At 51.2% G+C, this 18,924-nt stretch overlaps 1 protein-coding gene across 1 annotated transcript in view; it reads right to left on the bottom strand.

Annotated features, from left to right (window-relative positions):
* Window positions 1-17,335, bottom strand: part of LOC309408414 (gamma-aminobutyric acid receptor subunit alpha-3-like) — a gene marked incomplete at its 3' end in the record, with an annotated part of 71,090 nt that extends 53,755 nt beyond the window's left edge. The window contains exons 1-3 of the mRNA XM_082004229.1: window positions 17,180-17,335; window positions 7,654-7,782; window positions 3,135-3,256 (exon numbers count right to left, since the gene is read on the bottom strand). Of these exons, the coding sequence (XP_081860355.1) occupies window positions 3,135-3,256; window positions 7,654-7,742 (211 nt within the window). The 5' untranslated portion in view covers window positions 7,743-7,782; window positions 17,180-17,335. The remainder of the gene's footprint in view (window positions 1-3,134; window positions 3,257-7,653; window positions 7,783-17,179) is intronic.
* Between the last annotated feature and the right edge of the window lie 1,589 nt (window positions 17,336-18,924).

Genomic DNA, 18,924 nt, shown 5'->3' with positions numbered 1-18,924 from the left:
CTTCTGACTCAATAACCAATCTGTCCTGTGTTATCCCAGGGGAAACACAGGTTATCTGTTGACAGTCCTTCCCCTCCTCCCCCTATAACATAATCTATTTATATGCAGCTACCCTTCCCCAAGCCCAGACTGTATTTCAGTGGTCATGAGGCCACACAAACGACTCGGCTATGTCCCTAATAGCAAGCCAGCCACAGCTCACCTGGCAGAGAAGGGGAGAAACCTCCCACCAGCCACAGAAGGCTCCTCTGTGACACCAAAAGTCATGTCCCCAGTGCTACGGGGCGTTCCTGCAGAAGGAGGGGTCTGGCAGCCACCTTCCCCTACCACCTTTCCTCTTCTAAGCTAGCCTGGAGCACGCCCACGAACTCTGCTTCAGGACTGCAAGGACTCCTCGCTGGAGAGGATGCCCTGAGCCACCTCCTGGGGCAGGAGCAGCAGCGAGGCGCAGGACCAGCCTCACCTGGAGCCTGGCCCTGCGGCGCCCGGCGCTCCCGAGCCGCCTTCGCGCTGGTTCGCATCGCTCTGCGCCTGCAGCGTCCTGGTAGGAAGAGGAGCTCTGGCATGGGAGCTGTCAGAGTGGGTGGCAGCAGATGGTGAAAACAGAGGGGATAAGAAAATAAATACAAAGAGGCTATCTTGAGGGGAGAAGTCGCCACATCAACACTCTGTTGCTTACAGTCTCTCTTCTCAAAACCTAAACAAACATTGCTCGGTTCCCGGCGCACAAGGAAACGGCTCTGCCGAACGTGGGGGACGGGCCCCCGGGGCACCCCAGCACCACGCCGCCCCAAGAGGTGCTGCAGCCCTGCACCCGCTCAGCCCTCTGCATCCCAACCCTGTGTTTTCGGGGGGATCTGTCTCATACAGAGCAGGGAAATCAAGGCCAAGAAGGAAGCCTGCGCATCCTGCTTCCCGGTTACCCCCAGTTTAGGCCATCTTTCCATTAGCCCGTGCGTGGGCATAATACCACGACGTCTGCCCTTTCCACAGACACCAAAGCAGGACGGCATGGTGCTGGTGGATGCTCTTGCCTGACGTCTTCAGAAGAGCAAGTAGAAGATATTCTTGGGGGAAATGGGGAGAGCCAGTGCTGGGTCTACAGGGGCTGCCCAGTGGTGTCTCACAGGAAAACCAATGTACCTTGTCAGTCACCGAATCACCCAGCAGCACAGCTGCTAATCTGAAGCAAAGCAATCTCTTTTAAAGATCTCACATAACCTTGGACAGCAGGGGTCCATCTCTTGCTACCACCCCAGGCTATTTGATTAACCCCTAAGTCTAGAGTCTGCAGCAGGACGATTCCTGCTTCTCTAGCCACCAGCGGCAGTGGAAAAGGTCTTTCCCGCTAATGTTCTTCCTGATAGCAGCCCTGACAGACCTCCAAGGAATAAAAGCCCAGACTTGGGGAAAACAGGTCCAGCTTTAGTGGGGAGAGCCTGGCTCACCAGGCTGCCCCATACACACACTGAGGGCAACTCATTGCCAGCCAAGAGCCCCCAAAACCTGTAGCCCTTGTCAAAACCTCCCATCTGGGTATGCCAGAGTGCTCCATGAGGGGAAATCAGAGGTGAGAGCAGTCTTTAAACATGCAATGTCTGGTTCAGGCAAAGGCAATTTATTATGTTAAGCACGTTATTAAAGGATCTAAAGCAACAGAGCAGAGATGTTCCAAAAAAGGTTTTCACTTCCCCAGCAAGGGGCTCCTGGGAGTCCTCTTGTTAATACTTTGCACGGGGTTGTCTGCAACCAAGCCTATCGTGAACATAAATGCCCCCTCATTCCCCTTTCAGAACTCATTTCAGTTAAATCAATACAGCCATCGGGGAGACTTGAGGAAGCAAAGCTATTAGTGGGACCGCAGTTAATTCTGGGGAAAAGAAACAAGCAACAAAAGCAATAAAACTGATGGATGGCTTATGCAGACACAGTAACCCTTTCCTGTCTGAGTCCTGCAGCACGGCAGTCCAGCAGAGGTGACGATGCTCACTAGAGAAACCCTTCTTCCCCAGATTTTGCATGGTCTCTGCTTGGGATCGAAGTACTGCTCAAGATGCAGGGCAGAGGGCCATGGCACAGAGGTGGACATGGGACTGGGAAGAGACAGCGAGGCTGCTCTGAGGAATGGAGGGTGCAATTCCAGGCTAGCGCTGTGTTATTGGAGCCCCCATCAGCATGCGAGAGCTCAGAAAATCTCATTCACAACCTCCCTTGGCAGCAGGGCCTTCAGGGAACGGGGGACCACATGGTGATTCCAGCTTTGGGTGGGAATTGTGGTCCAGCAGCACATTTTTGCAACTGAGCAGGAGAGCTCAGAGCAGTGCAGGGACATCACTTCAGCGGCGCTCATGGCACACAGCCGTCGGCACCTGAAAGGGGTCATCTTCTCTGCCACAGCAATACCCCTTGGCAACAACACACCAAGAAACCACACAGGCCCATGTCTCCCTCATGTCACCAAGAAACTCACATCTGTCTTCCTCACACACCTTCCTCTTACTTCTGCCTCCTCACATCACGCTAAATGTATGCCGTAAGCATTTGGAAGGCTACCATGGTTTTGCTTTCTAAAGCACCTTAAACATCTGTAGGTGCTGGGAGAGAAACTCAGCAGCGGTAGCTGTAACGCAGCGGTGTTAAAAGCTGCTCGGGAGGCAGCAGAGCCCAGCTGACTGCCCGGTGCCCAGACCGGCACACAGAGAAGAGCTTACCAGGTCACAGCCACATAGGAAATAACTGAGCAGATGTTGAGATAGAGGCTCTGTAGCAAAGCCCGCTGACTAAAAGCAACACCAACATGAGTTGAAGGTCCTGCCAACTATGAGTATCATTTCTGAAACAGTAATGCCTATATAAGTAGCATAAATAAGTTTAATCATATTTGCTCCATCTACAGGCCTATCAATGTAATGTCATAGAAGACCACAGCAGTCAGAGACTTGCACCTCTCACCCTACAAAATATCAAACAACAAATAGCATGGACTCAAAATGGGGAAAGAGCAACAGACTGACTCTGGCACGGAACCAGCCTCTCCTCCGGACAGCACCAGACTTACTAAGAAGTCGTTGGTGCAGCCTCTCATTTCTAAAGCCACACAGCTGGGGAAAACATAATCTCTCCACCCAACTGACCTCCAAGTCCAGGTCTCAGGCGGTTGTCGTATCCATCCAACAGCCTGTCCAGGATGCGGGTGAAAATGGTGATGTTATCTTTGCTGTCATCAACAACATCTGAAACATGCTTCTGAGAAAGCCTGGCATGCAGGAGAAGAGAAGAGGAAAAAACATCATCAGAAGAGAAACCTCTTTACATGCTCTGAACAGTTACTGGAAATGAAGGGATGTCAGTTCACGCTCCAGCCTGTGCTGCAGTGAGCCCTGAAGGGCAGGGTGGGGTGTGCCTGTTGAGAAGGTGAGGTGCTTGCAGGACTCCCCCCAGGGCATCCCGAACCAACTCCCCTCTGGCCTCTGCCACTGCAGCCCTCACCATCATACCCTCCCCATCCTTCCATGCTCAGGGCCAGCAGCACGGTGGGTAGTGGTTTAGGAGCCTTGTTTTTTCAGGGAGCCTTGCCTTGCCCCAGCACCCCTCACCTGCCCCTAAGAGCGAGCAGGTTATGAACAGAAGCTGTGGGAACCTCAGTTACCCAAGTGCCAGTATCTCGTTACAGGCAGCATGGAAGAAATGATGCCAGTTATTTACCACATCGAGCCATTTCCAAGTTCTCTGCTCCTGGGAAGAGGGAAGGGAGGCAGAAAGCAGGAATTCTGTAAAGCAGGCTTGAAGCCCGAGTCCATCATTAAAACACTTTGTGAGCCATTTCCGTGGTGTGTTGAACTTTCCCTGTTTATAAAACCAAATGAGTTTCCATGTTACTATCTCTGCTCAGTGCAGGAAGCCTGGAAGCCCCTAAATAAGATGATTTCCTCAGGGCATTTTCTGCCCCAGGTGGAATAAAGTAAGTAGTAAATTTCTCAAACAAAGCTCATCTCACCAAACAAAATCTTCAATGCAGTTTTGCAAGCCCAAGGGGTTCAAATAATACATTTGCATTTCATGTCTCCCTTTCAATCAACAGAAAATGAGCCTGCGAATCCTTCTGAAACTGGCTGTCTCAAAGAGATTTCAGACAACACAGGGTACTGGTACTGCGGCTCCAAGCACAGCTTTCCTCAGCAGAAATAGCTGTTAGGACCAAAACAAATGGAAAGGCAGAAGATTAAGTAACAGAAAACCAAAAGAAAAATCTATAGAGATTCAGAGATTGCAAGGAAGATGGAAGAGGAAATAAAAGTGACACCAATGAGTCCAAAAACCAAAAGGCACAGACAGGTAGCAGGATGGCCAAGGAAGCCCAGCCAGGCAGGGGCAGAAAAGGCTGCTGGAGCAACGGGATCCCCAGCAGCAGCACCAGGAGCCCCTTGGGAGCAGGGCAGCCCTGACTGGCACATCAGCCCCGTGCCACTAACCGCAGAGATAAGTGACTGGGGAGCACTGCCCAGATGAAGACCACGAATCCAGCAAACTACAGAGATGCTCGTGGTGCAAGACGTGGGTGCAATTGCCAGGGAGGGCACCTACGACTCTCTGAAGCAGGGTGTTACTCCCCACAGCTGTGGGAAGAGAAGCCTCTAAATTCTTGCTTTCTAACATTTCTGCCCCCTTCCTTCTCCTCCCCAGCTTCATTTTCTCTTGCTCCAGTTGATGTGTGCAGCACTAGTTTAAATAGGCATCAGGAAGTAATTGGGGGGAAAAAAAGAAACAACAGAAAGAGGAATATAATTTAAGGAGTTCAAAGCTTATCTTGTTGCATCCCATCTGGTTAGACTAGCTACCCCGACACTGTAAATACCCCTCTCCATTTGTAAATACTCTGTGAAGGGTCAGTAGGGTGACAAGTAGCAGAGCTGGCGTGGAGTTTTCTATCAAAATGTTCTCCCAACAGAAAACCCAGGTTTTGTAAGATAAACGAAGAGCAAAAAGTATTTTCTAGCAAAAGAGGAAAAATTGAGAGCAGGATATGGGTATTTTTAGAGTCAGTCTGAATCGATACTATTCAGCATCCTGCAGCTAATTGAAATATTCCGTTTTGGGCAATTTTGACATTAATTTGCATCGCCATCAATGACCAAACACTCCAGGAAATTGCATTTCAAGTGCTTGACGTTTGCTTCTCCAGGGACTGGATCCCACTTCTCACAAGGCCACTTGGCCTCTGGTTTTTAGCAAACCAGTACCTGCTATCATGGGAGAAGTGGTCAAGCCGGGCAGCTCAGCCTACAAGAGCCCAACGAGGGTAATGAAGTGCTTAAACTGCGGTTCCCATAGGGTACGGAGGGGTGAGGCATGGTCGGGAAAACCCCTGTCCCAGCCCTAATGCAACCTGTCAGATCCAAAACATTAAATCACCTCTGATACTACGAACTATATTACAGCCTTCAAGACTTCCTAGTCGAATTCAAACACTGATTTTGGCATTTCATCTGGCCTTGAAATATTTGAAATAGCTGAACTCCCTGCAGAGAAGTAGAATTTTGAGGAGTTTAACAAATGCCTACTGTAATTAGTGAGGTTTCAATTGTACCAGCTTTCAATAGATGTCATGGTTAAAAGCAATCTGTACCAGTGTCTGCTGATGGGTATATAACCATCTATAACTTATGAATAGCTAGCATGCTCACGAAAGCTCATTCATTAATGTTTTATAAGCTATCTTTAAAAATTACCCATAATATAAAGAACGAGAGGACAGATTTTTGTGAAGGAGCTCCTGGCGGAGGCTCAGCAGTGATGGGAAAAATGAGTTTACAAATTTCAAAGCCATTTTACTTAGCCTGACATTTGAGGTTTCAACTTCAATGTGAGCAGCGTGGGATTCACTCAGGAGGCGCTGGGGAAAGAGTGGTGCAGGCAGGGCGAGGGAAAGGCGCAGGCAGGGGAGAGCCAGCAGCATCTCTGCCTGGCACTTGATTTGGGCTAATTCCCCACTCCAGCCAAGGTCTGGGCTGGCTCACCTCATCTTAGCATAAAGCTAAAGCTGCCCTTTAGCAAGGCGCACAAGCAGGTCTCATTTCCCTCTCTCAAAGCCCCAGCGAAGAACTCTAAGAAAGAGGCATGGGCATCATGGTTTTAAAATAATTAAAAGCCTTTAGGCAGGAAAGACAGAGGTTTACAGCAAATTTAATTAGGATAGGCTTGAGGAAAAGTCATTACCTCACCACCCGTCCCTGTGCACATGCTCTCTGGAGAGCTGGCTGCCACATCGGCACGCTAACCTCTGAACAAGGATCCCCTCGTATGCAATTTAGGAAACAAATCCTGCCACGGACCAGAGCGATACCCGCATGGCGGGCGGGGAGGGGGCAGCGGCAGCAGCATCAGTGAATACGTGATGGGAAGCAGAAGGGCAGCGGTGGGGAAGGCAGAGGCAGGACAGCAGGCATGGGGGCTGCCGAGACCCCCCACAGCCGGCATGAGGATGGGGACCCAGTCCCAGCGGGATGGAGGGGAAGGCAAGAAGCCAGTTCCCCAGGGCTGCCTGTGCCCATGCAGGCAGTCGGGGGCAGGCAGCCAGTTACATCGATACGAGGGTCAGCATCTACATGTCAAGGCATGCTTGGGATGCACTTGCTTACGCAAAATTAGATCCAAGCCGGCGAAGTGGCGTGGGCAGGACAGGGCAGGAGTGTGCAGCTGAGTGAACGGCTGCGTGCAGGGTGCATAGGTGAAGTAGCAGTGGCAGCACTGACATTTTTTCATGCATGAAAATCCTTGATTGCTGCTGGACTTGTAACTCAGCAGACAGAATTTCAGTGTCCATACCTGGCATTCTAAAGGCTTTTCTAAATTTTTTATAGAAGTCATGTATTATTTGCATTTCTCTCCCTCCACGCTGAGCCCCTCCCTCCCCGTGGCTGGCGGGCTGTGCCAGGGCTGTCTCTGCCTCCCTTCCTCGAAGGGCTCTCCAAGCTCACCAAGCCTCAGCAGAGGCTCCAGCAGGATGCAGAGAAGGTCTGCAGAGCCTGTCACAGACCAACAGGCTTCTGTCTTCTCCCATCAACTCCTAGGGGCTGGGAAGGAGAGGCTGGTGGCAGTGCGCGCTGTGCCGTGACAGCTGGAGCCTGCACGCCCAGGACACCAGCCCAGGCAGAGGCGAGCAGCACCCCCAGCCAGGGCTAGCCAGAGCCCTCCCCGTGCTGCCGCACCTCAGGTGTGCTGCTCGTGGGTTGTTACACCATACAGGGCCAAACAGCTGAGCACAGTTTCATTTTGTTTTCTTTAAGAGTACTGCAAAATTAAAGGGGGGGAAAGTCTCTCTTCCAGATTAAAACTCATCCAAACCAAGTCCTTGCCCAGAGTGAATTGTGCAGAGGCCAAATCTGAAAATTGGTTTTGTTGCAAAAAATGCTGACAATTGTCCTTAGTGAGAGTACCTCAAATAATGCTAATGTAATCAGTGAGCTCAGCCACGAGGGACTGAACAGTCCTCGGGTGAAAGGCATGGGGACGAGGATGAAGGGAGGGTCAAACACAGTAGAGACACTCTCCAGTGCTTTGCCCTCAACTACATGCAGGTACTGGACCCAGGATATTTAAGCACAGCGAGAGGACTGCAGCCTTGGCCAACAGCCTCAGCACTAACCACCTTACCCAGCATCAGCAGGGAGAGCCAAAACCAGGACTAGGACTCCAAGGCTAACGAGAGAGAGTGAACCCATTCCCGGGAGCCTCAGCGCCATGGTCTCAGCACGCGGCGACCGGCAAGCAAGCCTCCAAAACCTGCCAGGGTGGGCACAGAGGGGAAGGAGAGAAATGAGATTTTATTTACTAGGAGGAAAGCAATCTGCTTAGTTCAGTTTTTCCCAGCAGTTCAGCCGTGTTAGCCAGCAGTCAGTATTTCTGGGATTCTGTATTTGAAGTCCCAGAGACCCCCCCAGGGAAAGGCAGCAGCATCCGCTGCAGCACTGCCGGCCCTGGGGAAGTCACTGCATGGGGCCAGAGCCAAGCATGTACATACAAATATAAACCCTCACACCATGTTCACAGCACATCCAGCAGCTTCCCTGGTGCTTCAGCACCTTTCAGCAAGTGCATATCCACTTCCAAAATGACCGCAGTGGTTCTTCTTCAGCCCATCACTTACTCCTCCTCCTCGCCCCACACTCTCAGTCACCACCCTCCCCTTGCAGCAGCTCCCAGCTCCCCCCACTACCTGTGCTGCCTTGGGGACACCCGCATAGCAGAACCACTTGCAAAGTCTCAAGACCCGTTTTTTCCAAACATCTTTTTCTGGACAGTTAGGCCCTCGTTTAATTCTGGTAATGACACTGCCAGAAATTATTATTAAGTTTGGGCACTAAGGCCCAAGGTAGTGGGAGCGTTTGACTGTACTGCACTTAGTGTGCTCAGATTTTTCATTAATGCTCACTTTTACTTTTATTGTGATGTTATTGCACATTTAACTGCCTTCTCCTTTTATGTATCTCATTATGCTGATGCACCTTGGAACAGCACTGCCAAGCAACAGCCTGTATAAATACAGCCTGTCGTGACGTCTCCCCAGCACGACACCTCACGTTTGGCACACGCAGGACTCAGCCCAGCAGAGCCTCAGCACCGTGGCAGCTGGGCACAACTGCCCAGTGTCAACTCCCAAAACCCGAAAGGAAGGCTCACTTCAATCACAGCCCGCAGAAGCCAGGACAAGATGTTGTTGCCAGCCAGATCTGACCGCTGGATTTCCCCACTCAACAAGCACCAACGTAGCAGAACCTCAGGCAGCTCCTCCCCATGCTGGAGGAGGTGCTGGGTTGAAAGGCAAACCCCACCGCCTGAACGGCATTTCTCAGCTAGCGAAGGGTGCCCCAGGATGAAGGGGACAGGTGAGCTATGCAAGTGCTACCAAGGAGCAGGGGGTTCCGCACACGGACGTGGGACATGGGGATCCCCCGCAGAAATCCCACGCACAGAGAGCAGGGAACTCAGCTGAGCAGGACGGAAACCCCTGGAGATGGCATCTATCATGTATGTGCGGCGATGTGGATCCGGCCACCCCTGCCACCGACGGCTCGGAGAGGAGAAGGGGCACAAGGCCAGGCCGAGTCATGTGTTACACAATTCTGCATTTATCTACCCCTCGTTGCTCCACAACACTTTGGCCCTACAGTCTTCCTTGACGCTGTGCCTGATCCTTGCTTTTTAGCTCAGTACAGCTCTAGGAGGCCATGTGCTGCAGAAGGTAAGAGCCAGACACTGCAAGTCCTTATCCGCCCACCTCAGCTTTTGTTCTGGCAAGATACTCACTAATGGCAGGCACAGGAAAAAAAATAGCGTTGGGCCCTGGCATTGCCTTGCATAGAGCATACTTCAGACATGTGTTACCTGCATCTTCCTCCCCATCACTCATTTAAAATCCCTGCAAATATCAGTGCATGGATTAATTTTGTGCCTGTGAGCATTTGCCAGTGTGCTCGGGCCTTATTTAATGAGGGTGCTACCTAGGGAAGCGCAGTCCTCACACCAAAGGAGCACACGTTTACCGGAGGCTGCAGGAGCCTTCTGGCATGGGCACACCTACACCTCTGGTGAGACAAGCCCTGATTCGGGAGGGCTCCTCTGGTTCCTGCCACCCTCCAGCTGAGAAGAGACACACAGTCTTGGAAATTCAAGTATTTGCTGATGAAGCACAAATTAAAAGGCTGAACATCTGTTCTGCGGGAAATTCCAACAGTTAAGGGAGACTCGTTCCAAATCACAACAAGGACAGCTAAAATGTTGATGCATCTTAGAAGGCAAATTCAAAACTCCTTCCATTAGCAGCTCCTCAACTGACTTCCTTTCAACTTTTCCCTTTCATTTCACTTAAACTGGCATATTATACAATAGGATTTAACTGATTTTTTTTTTCCTAAGGCAATTTCAAACACTAGCCAAAAGCAAAAAAAAAACATTGCTGGCTTCCCTCTCCCTCTCCCCTCCCTGCACCACCACTGAAAAATTTCATTGAAATAAACACTTTCCCATGCAATTGCTGATTTCAATAAATGGTTTTTTTTGGCAGAGTTTGCACTGCCAGCAGTTTTTGACCAGGGCTATCCACACAAACTAGGACCCTTTGGTTTTGCAGCAGATGCCTCCTGGCTCTGCAGGAACTGTTACAACTCCTCTACAATATTTTGGACCAGCTTTGTTAGATTTGGTGAGACCATGGGCTGGAGACATTATGGACCAAAGGTGGCACAGAGCAGCTAAAGAAAAGAGGACCAGAAAATGAGGCAGCATGGTGATTCAGAAAGAGACAGGGCCAGGAACAGTGACAAAAGCCAGAAGCACTTACACCGTCCATGTAGGTGTGTGTCTTCATGCCTGTCTGTGCCATTAAGCTCAAAACAACCACATTTCCACCAAACCTTGTTCATACAGTTTTCTTTCAATATTATATGGAGATGAAGGGCTAATTTTCTACTTTGGATAGTTCTGTTGAGGATGGTGCTAGCCACGGATAACAGGGCTGCTTGAATAAAGTTAAATACGTACTTAAGTCTCATTTTAAGCATCAGAATCAGGTCTATATACCTGCACTGGGAGAAAAATCTGTTTTCACTATTTGCCCAAATGATTCCTTTTCCAGCCATAGCTCAGTTTTCTGCCACAGAGAATGACCCCAAAATGGTGTGTGAGAGTAAATGGATGTCTGGTTTGCTATGGCTGCACTTATGGACTCTGGAAGGACAACACAGCGTGGAAAATAGCTTGGCACTGTTTTCTGCCATTTTCCTTTGGTTCTTGTATTTTTCCTGGGGAGCTGGACAGAAGAGGCTGTGTGGCATTTTCCTTGTTCTTGGCTCCTTTACACTTCGAGGTGGATTGAGAAGCAGACCTGGTCCTGAGGACTGCGGTTAACGTTCCCGATTAACACAGGGGCTTTAACTGTTCATGATGAACCCTGGTAGCCTTGTGACACTGAACCAGGGCTGGCCAGGCAGTGCTGGGGGAACAGCAGCAGGAGCAACCTCCTTCCAGTGCTGGTGCTCATCCCCCTATTGCCGGGCAGGAAACATGTCTCTGGAGGATGCAAAGAGGCTTTTGCAGAGGAGGTTTCACCCTTCATACAGTTTAAGGGATCCTGCAAAGCTCCCCATAGCCAAAGCCTAGTGTAGTCCCCATGGCACAACAGCTCTCTGGGGCTCTTGCTAGTCCAGGCCCAGCATCAACCACATGGACACACAAAGTCTCAGTCGGTGCAAGTGCTTTACAAGCCAAAGAGCTACTGGCCACAGAGCCTCTCTAATAACAAGGTTTCTGGCTTGGCAGGTTTGTAAAACCAGTCCTGGTTTCAACTGCCCAGTAACTGAGCTCCTCAGATTTTACCACACAAGAGTTGCTTTTGGAGAGGAGGACTGCCTGCCCCACAGCAGTTACTGCTCGTGGCAGAGTAGGCAGGAAGGGGTCCCTTGGTGCACAGCACCATCTCTAGCAAAGGAAAGGAACGGAAACACCCACGAGTGTGCCTCAGGAAAAGTAACACTGGGGCTCCTCCAGCCTGAAGTCCTTGCAGAAGGCACTTAAACAAAATGCTATTCAGCTGTCACTTCCCACTCAGAAAGACTCTGCAAGCAGCCAACGTCTTGATCTGAATACCTGCAGAGAACCCATATCCTCTGGGAAGGGGAGGGAGGATGCAGGCAACGTGCATTTAACTTCATGTAACCGAGTGAGGGTTTAGGAGTGTTAATTGGATGTCTCAAAGAAGAAAAAACCACAAAATCTCTTACTGGGTCTCGCTGAAAGGAAACTGCATAGTATCTGTGAAGAAAAATGCAGGATGAAAAGATTTCTAAGCTCAGAAAAGAGTGGTACAACTCCTCAGGCTGACCCCTCTTTCACGTAAGTTAAAGAACATCACCCTTACAGCTTCTGGTTTTGTCTCTGCCTATACAAGATGGAGCCTATAGGGACGGTATGTGTTCAAAGCAGCTCTGCACCTCCTTCCTCCATCTGTCCATTGCTCATTTCTTAATGGCACAGTTAGCAAATGCATTTATCACTAATTCCGCAGTTGCTGGTAACCTCTGCAGATGAATCAAATGCAGATTTTCTAAGGTGCACTAATACTTTGCAGCTGGAATCCAGCAATACTTGAAGTTTGCAATTCTGTGCACTTTGGGTTTTGGCAGGTCTCTTTACACCCACATACCTAACGGCATAATAAACATACCCACCCCACTCCAACACATGCAGTCTGTCCAATCTCCAGAGCATCACAGCGTAACAACACTCCTGAGAAATACAGCCTTCCTGTTGGATGTGCAGTTTTGGCATGAGGAATTGGAAACGCTTCCTTCTCCTCAAGACAGCAACGTGCTCCAGCCCCTGCTCCTACTGAGTTGGGTTTGGGAACCCAAAAAGTGCTGGTACCTTCCAGATCAGCAAGGTACCCTAGTGACTATATTAACATTGGGTATCTCCTGATTTAGCATACTGAGCCTGATCTTTTCAGAAATCCTTATTCTAGAAACCATTCTGAAATGCCTTCTGAGGAAAGAGCTATTAGCACAGGATTACTCCTGATAAGGGAAAGACAGAGTGAGCCCCAAAGATGGAGACTGAAAGATAAAGCTTGCAAAAAAATCTGGGAGAACAGCCCAGAGAGGGGGACACTGCATCAGAAAGGGAATGAAGATAGAAGAGGTCCATAAACGCACCTGACTACATTTGTGAGAGTCACATCAGTGTCTCTCCCAAATTACTGCCTCCTTGGAACATATGCATAGCCAAGGGAACAATCTGATTCACTTAGCAATAGTCTCATCATGCAAGCAGCATTCATGAAGCATCCCAAAGAACATGGTTGCCCCATCACTGCACCCAGAGATCCTCTGTACCTGCAGAGTCATTAGGTCAGCACACCCACATACCATGCACCTACGCCAGTGGCATCAGTTGAAGGAGTGCTGAGCACTTACAGCTCCCACTCAGCCCACAGCCCCCAGGACCTGCAGCGGCTCCACACCTTTGCCAAGTCAGGCATCTCAGGGAAGGGTGTGCAATGAGGAGCCGAAAACAGACTGGGAAGTAGAGGCAGCCTCAGTCCAAAAGCCCAGAGAGAAGCACTTCTATGCAGGGGGAGGAGGGTGATCTAGACCCGGTCGGTGCCAAGCACATCCACCCACCTGCACAGTAGCACAGCCAAGCACAGCACTATAAGTGACCTCACAACACCTGCATATTTACCCCCAAAGTCAGGTGCACTTGCACAGCACAAGCAGGTCCTTAAAGCTCTTCCTCATTGCACTGGAGCCTCTGCAAAACAGGTCCCAAGCATTGAGAAGTCCTCCGACACCTCTAAAGGATTCCAAAATTGTCCAAACTGCACAGGATGTGCTCTGCCCAGCTGTCTCCAATCCTCCGTAAGCACACCAGCCTTGTGATGATCACAGCTATGCCTCTTCTAGTGTTTCTTTGGGTAAAGCTCCAAGCTCTCTCTGCAGAGACAGGCAGCCAGCAAGTGCTCAGTGCAGCAGCAGCAGCAATAAGTGCAGGCGATGCCTGTGCTGCCCTGTGTGCCTGTTAGGGAGGTTTTGCTTCAGTTCTCAGCCTCTTCAGCCAAAAAGGAGGTTCCCTTGGAATAAAACTATCTTTTTAGTTGAGGGCATGGGCAGCAATGAGAAGACATGGCTCATCTGGATGCCTGGAAACAATGGAATAAGACACCATGGTGTTTCACAGGACCCTTGTCCTGCTGGCTGTTTGCATCCCTTTGTTCTGAAATGAGCTAACTGGGATGCATGTGTACACTGCACAACGCAGGCAGAGACACCCCAGCCAAGTGTGTACTGGAAGCAGTCCAGCCCTGCCAGCATCGCACTCTACCTGCGCCAGCCAGCGCAGGGCGAAGGCTTGGTTTGTTAGTCTGGACTGAGGGGAGTGCGCTGCTTCCATCATCTGAGATACCCTGGATTTCTCCAACTTGCCGCTCAGTTTAGTGCTGCTTTGTGCCATACGGATGCTGCTGAGCGCCACAAGCTACTACAGCATTTTACAGGAACTGGAGAACAAGAAACAGGCAGCAGCACCTCCCCGTACCTGAATCAAACTTGCTGTTTACCATCTACTTAGAGAAACAGCACTGGCTCACAGCAAGAGGCACATGGCAGAGGAACCACACAGTCTTTGACTCGCAAGCAATGAAAATGTTTGTGCTTACCTACCTGAGAGGCACACATTAGCTTGTCCCCACAAACACACACACTGCACAAGCCATAAACAAACTTCCCATAAATCTGCCACACACATAAGGTACAAGGCACGTGTGATGGTTACCAAACGTGTTGTCTGCAGCTCTGCAAGAGATGCCAGCAGAAGAGGACACTCAGAACCAGAGGCACATGGCAAAGAAATTCAAGGTTCAAATTAACATGGAAATCTTGGGAGCAAGCCTTAAAGTGGATCTCTTCTGTAGATAGCTAGTAATGGAGAAACAAGCTCTGTGTCCAACTCCCAACCCAGCTTTAATTTTTCAAAACGAGAAGTCGCTTGACAGTTTTTCATCATCAAAACAAAATTAATCCCAGGATTGCATCTCTCTACTCAAAAACACATCCAGAGGGACTATACAGTGATTCACACCCACAATCGCTACAGGAAACCGTTTGCACTCAAAAGTGTAACAAGCCAACACTGATTCACCCACATAATTACAGGCAGACACTGATTCACAGCTACTGCAACTGCAGACAGACTGACTCACAATCAAAGCAACTGCAGACAGACTCAGGCTCACAAGCACAACTGGAAATACAACCGTGCTGACAGTGCCCGCAGTCTGTACATATGTACACGCAAATAGTTGGAAAAGTAGCTAGCACCCTAACCAATACAAACACGGCTAGCCAAGCCCTGCGCTTTTTGCTGGTGCTCTTGACCTTCACCCCACAGCCATCTTTCCTTCACCGATGGAACAATACCCACACCTCTGCAATTGTTTCTTCCCTGACAGCTCTCGCACTTGCCAAGCACAACTGTCAAAGCCTGAACCCAGGAGCAGAGCTGTATGATGCATACTCAGACACACGATATGTTACAGACAAAGTAAGTGTACATGGTGCAACACATCAATGTACATCCACTCTGATACAACATACCTGTGCATTGAGTGCACTGACTTAGTGTTTCCAGAATATAAGTAAATCCAAGCCAACTATAATACATTTAGCCCATGGGCAAAGGAGATGGCAAAAGACTCACCACTGGGCAAAAGCTTGAAAGGCAGGATTATTTACTACACTCTCTGGCTGGGTATGTGCTACTTTTTGCAAGCAGTTGGCAGGAATACTCCTACTGAGCTGAGGGGCTAGGCTGCTTCTCCAGTGTTGAGAGGAGCAGGCTGAAGAGGACAAGGTCTACTTACAGAAAAAGAAACTGAAGTGAAAGAATGGATTAAGCAGGAAAAGATGAAGGAGAAGCTGAGTGAAGTGGGAGAGGCAGCAGTCTACAGACAAAGAAGAAAAAGGAAAGGAGAAAGAAGAAGGAAAGCTGCATGATGCAGACTTTTGATAAGAAGCTCCAGAAACGAGGAAAAGCAGCAGCCTCCCAGTGCTGAGCGTGTCTTGTGGTGGTGCAGAGAATGCATCTGTGCATACCCACGTGCTGAGCTCTGCTGCGTGCTGCGAACCAGGAGGAGATTCCAGGGGAAAGGATGCAGCTTCCAGCCACGAGGCCCAGGTGCAGCCACAACCCCTCCAGCTGCTCAGAGCTCTCTTGGAAAAGAGCAGGAGTGTTGGGCTCGCGCGCTCCTGCCTCTGCGTATGTGTGTACGCGCACACTGCAGGGCACCCAGCCACCACAGGCACAGGCTGAAGGGCAGGCTGGCGAAGTCCACCTGAACAGCATCACCTCAAAAGAGCCTGAAATCCTTTACCCTCTAGGGTAAAGAGAAAGTTAAGAGGAAGATCTACAGAAAGGAGAGGACTTGCCTGAGCTACATGTAGCATCTTCTAGTTGTAGGCTGGACCTGCCTCACCATCTGTTATTTTTCTTCTTCGCACTCACCACGAGGAAGCAAAGAGGACCAAGAGGTGAGGGAGCAAACCTGCTCTGCTGCTGCCGTCAGATCAACTCAGGTGAGCAGCCACTCAGCGCTGCTCTTGCCAGACAGCCCACAACAGCAGGAGTCTCACCAGAGGGTCCTGGTTCTCCATTTCAGGCCGAGGACGTTGCTGTGTGGTGCAGCCAGCCAGCAGCAGATTTGGGGGAGAGACCACGGATGCAACTAACCAGGGAAATGAAGTATTTGTTCAATTCTACTTCTCTTGTGCAGACAAGAATCATTCTGGCAGAAGGCAGAGCGAGGAACAATGGATATGTGTTGCAGTAGGGACCGTCTAACGCTTCATTGCGTTACGCTACTCCTTTTTAACGATCCATACCTCAGTCCTAGTAACTGTGGGGGGAGGAGGAATGATGTGGAGCTCTTTTCCCTTTCCTCCCATACTGGCTTCAGAAACTGCAGCCCCCAAAACTCTTTTCCCTCCCCGCTTTCCTCCCCACCCCGACATAGTATCAGTGCCCATTAGGCCTGGCTGCAGGATTCAGGGGGAAATTTGACTTTGCTTTACTACACCGTTCTCCCCACTCAGCCTTTGCCTTGCATTGACCGTCCGGCTCTAGGAACAGGGCTCAGGACTGTCCTCGTCCAGACATTTTCCATCGCAGCCGCTTACACTTCTCCCCGCTCTCCAGCCGGCAGTGCCAGGCGAGTGAGCTGGAGCCCCGGGGGTTCCCAGCGGGGGGGACCCCGGCACGGCTCAGGCGGTCGCTCTGCTCCGGAGCAACACGCTCCGGAGTTGCTGCTGGAGCGGGGACGCTCCGACCCCGCGGCCGCCCTCCCGAGCCCCCCCGCCCGGGGGACGGGCGCAGGGCAAAGCCCCCCCTTCCCCTCGGGGCCGCAGTTCCCCCTTTTGTTCATCGGCCCGTGGACATCAGCCGGGGTCGGTGCAGCACCCGGGAGCCCTCTCCCCGGCCGGGGGTCCGCACTGCCCCCCGCATCCCCCCAGCCCCCGGCGGGGCGGTTATTCGCCGCTCGGCGCAGCCGCCGGGGAGGCGCGGAGCAGTGAAAGGAGACCCCGGGGGAGCAAGGACGCGCCCCGCTGCCGCGCCGCGCCCCGCCCGCACTCACCGCCGCGCCGGCTGCCCCAGCGGGGGGCGGCTGGAGCCCGCTCCGCTCCGCAGCGCTCCGCGGGGCTGCGCGCCCCCAAGCCCGCCGTGCCGCCCGGCCCGGGCTGCCAGCCACCGCCTGCGCGCTCCTCCGGCCGCGGAGAGGGCGGGAGAGAGGGAGGGAAGCAGCATCCCCCCGCCTTCCTCGTTCTCCTCCCCGCGCCCCGGAGGAGGGTTTACCCACCCGCTTTGTGCGGAGCTGCCTGCTCCGCAGCGCGAGCGGTGGGGTCGGGGCGCTGCCGCCCTCCCTGCCCCGGGCTGGGGCCACCACCCGAAGCGATGCCCCGGGGCCCTCCGCCAAACCGCGGCCTCACAGCACGGCGGCGGCCCCGGCCAGCCCTTCCGCTCAGGAGGGTGAGCAGAGCAAGGCTGGCTGCTCCCAACGTCTACCTGTTGAAGGGGGGAGCTCCTCAAGGCGCCGGTGCTCTGCGCCCCAGCTCCGGCCAACCTGCCTCCTCGCCGCAAGGCCTGGCCGAATCCCGGGTCTGCCGGCGGGGCAGGCAAGTTTGGCCCGCAACTTGGAATTGCCGAGGTTTATATCTCAATAAAACGGCACGCAGAGGAAAACAAATGCAGAGAAGCCGGGAGGAGGAAGAGAGGTTAAAACGCAGCAAGGAGCAGGCAGTGAAAACAAGGACAGGTTGAGCATGGCTGTGTGGGGATCCCAGAGGAAGGCGGTGTGAGATGCGCTGGGCAGAGCTGGCTGGGCTTCGGAGGTTTTGCAGAGCCACACGACAGTGAAGCTGGGAGGGTGAAAGCTGACAGTAAAGCGCACTCAAAATATATTGTCCCTGCAGAGCTCTCCTTGTTAAACACGCACTGCAAGACTCAGCCGCAGCTGTGACTCCAAGGTACGTAACCATTCCTCCATCACTGAGGATGTGGGACGAGATAGACGATCATAACTGCAGGCATTACTGACCACCCCAAAATTCCTCTAAAATACTCTTGGTTTTGAATACTTGAAATAACATGCAAACATACTTTAGGGCAAGGGCCCTCACAGCATGAGTGATTAAATCCAGTTTAACCATCAGTTCTCTGCATTTTGGTATCAGAAAATGACCCAGTTCTTGCTTTCAGGACAAAGTTAGGGGCAGTCGCTGTTTACCTTATCCCTATAGACCACAGCCATCCCGACTTTGGTAAGATAGGACCATTCATCATGACTTGTTTCTGGACAATAGGAAAGAGAACATTGGCTCTCCCTATGATCTGAGCATCATTTTTGCTAATCCAGGTGTCCAGAATTATATGTTAGCAGCAGTTCAGATACCAGTAAGAGTTCTGCTTTCCTCTGCTGGATAGGGGCCACAGACCCCTGATGAGCCTCACAAGATCTGAAGACCAACATCTTGAGCAAAAACTAAGCTTAGTCCAAAACAGTGCCCCCACAATCAAATCTGACATCTCTTAGACCAGAGGAGGAAGAGTTCTTGGTGTTACTACAACACTTGGCTCTCTTACAGGAACTTTGTGGCTACCACAAACCATATGTAATCAAGATAAATGTCTCCAGCCCTCAACACCACACCCAACCCTAGCTGATGGAGATCACACACAGGACAATTTTGAAGCATTGGTAACCAGGCCTTCAAGTTATTATTTTCTGATCTCTGAAAGATATTTTGCCTGAGCTGCAGGGACCTTACTTTTGAGATCTTGTGTGGACAGCTAACATCTTAATTGTCCTTAGGCTGCTCATAC

This window comes from Phaethon aethereus, assembly GCF_964289735.1.
Source record: "Phaethon aethereus genome assembly, chromosome: 10".
Lineage (NCBI taxonomy): Eukaryota > Metazoa > Chordata > Aves > Phaethontiformes > Phaethontidae > Phaethon > Phaethon aethereus.
This window is presented reverse-complemented; position numbering and strand designations above follow the sequence as displayed.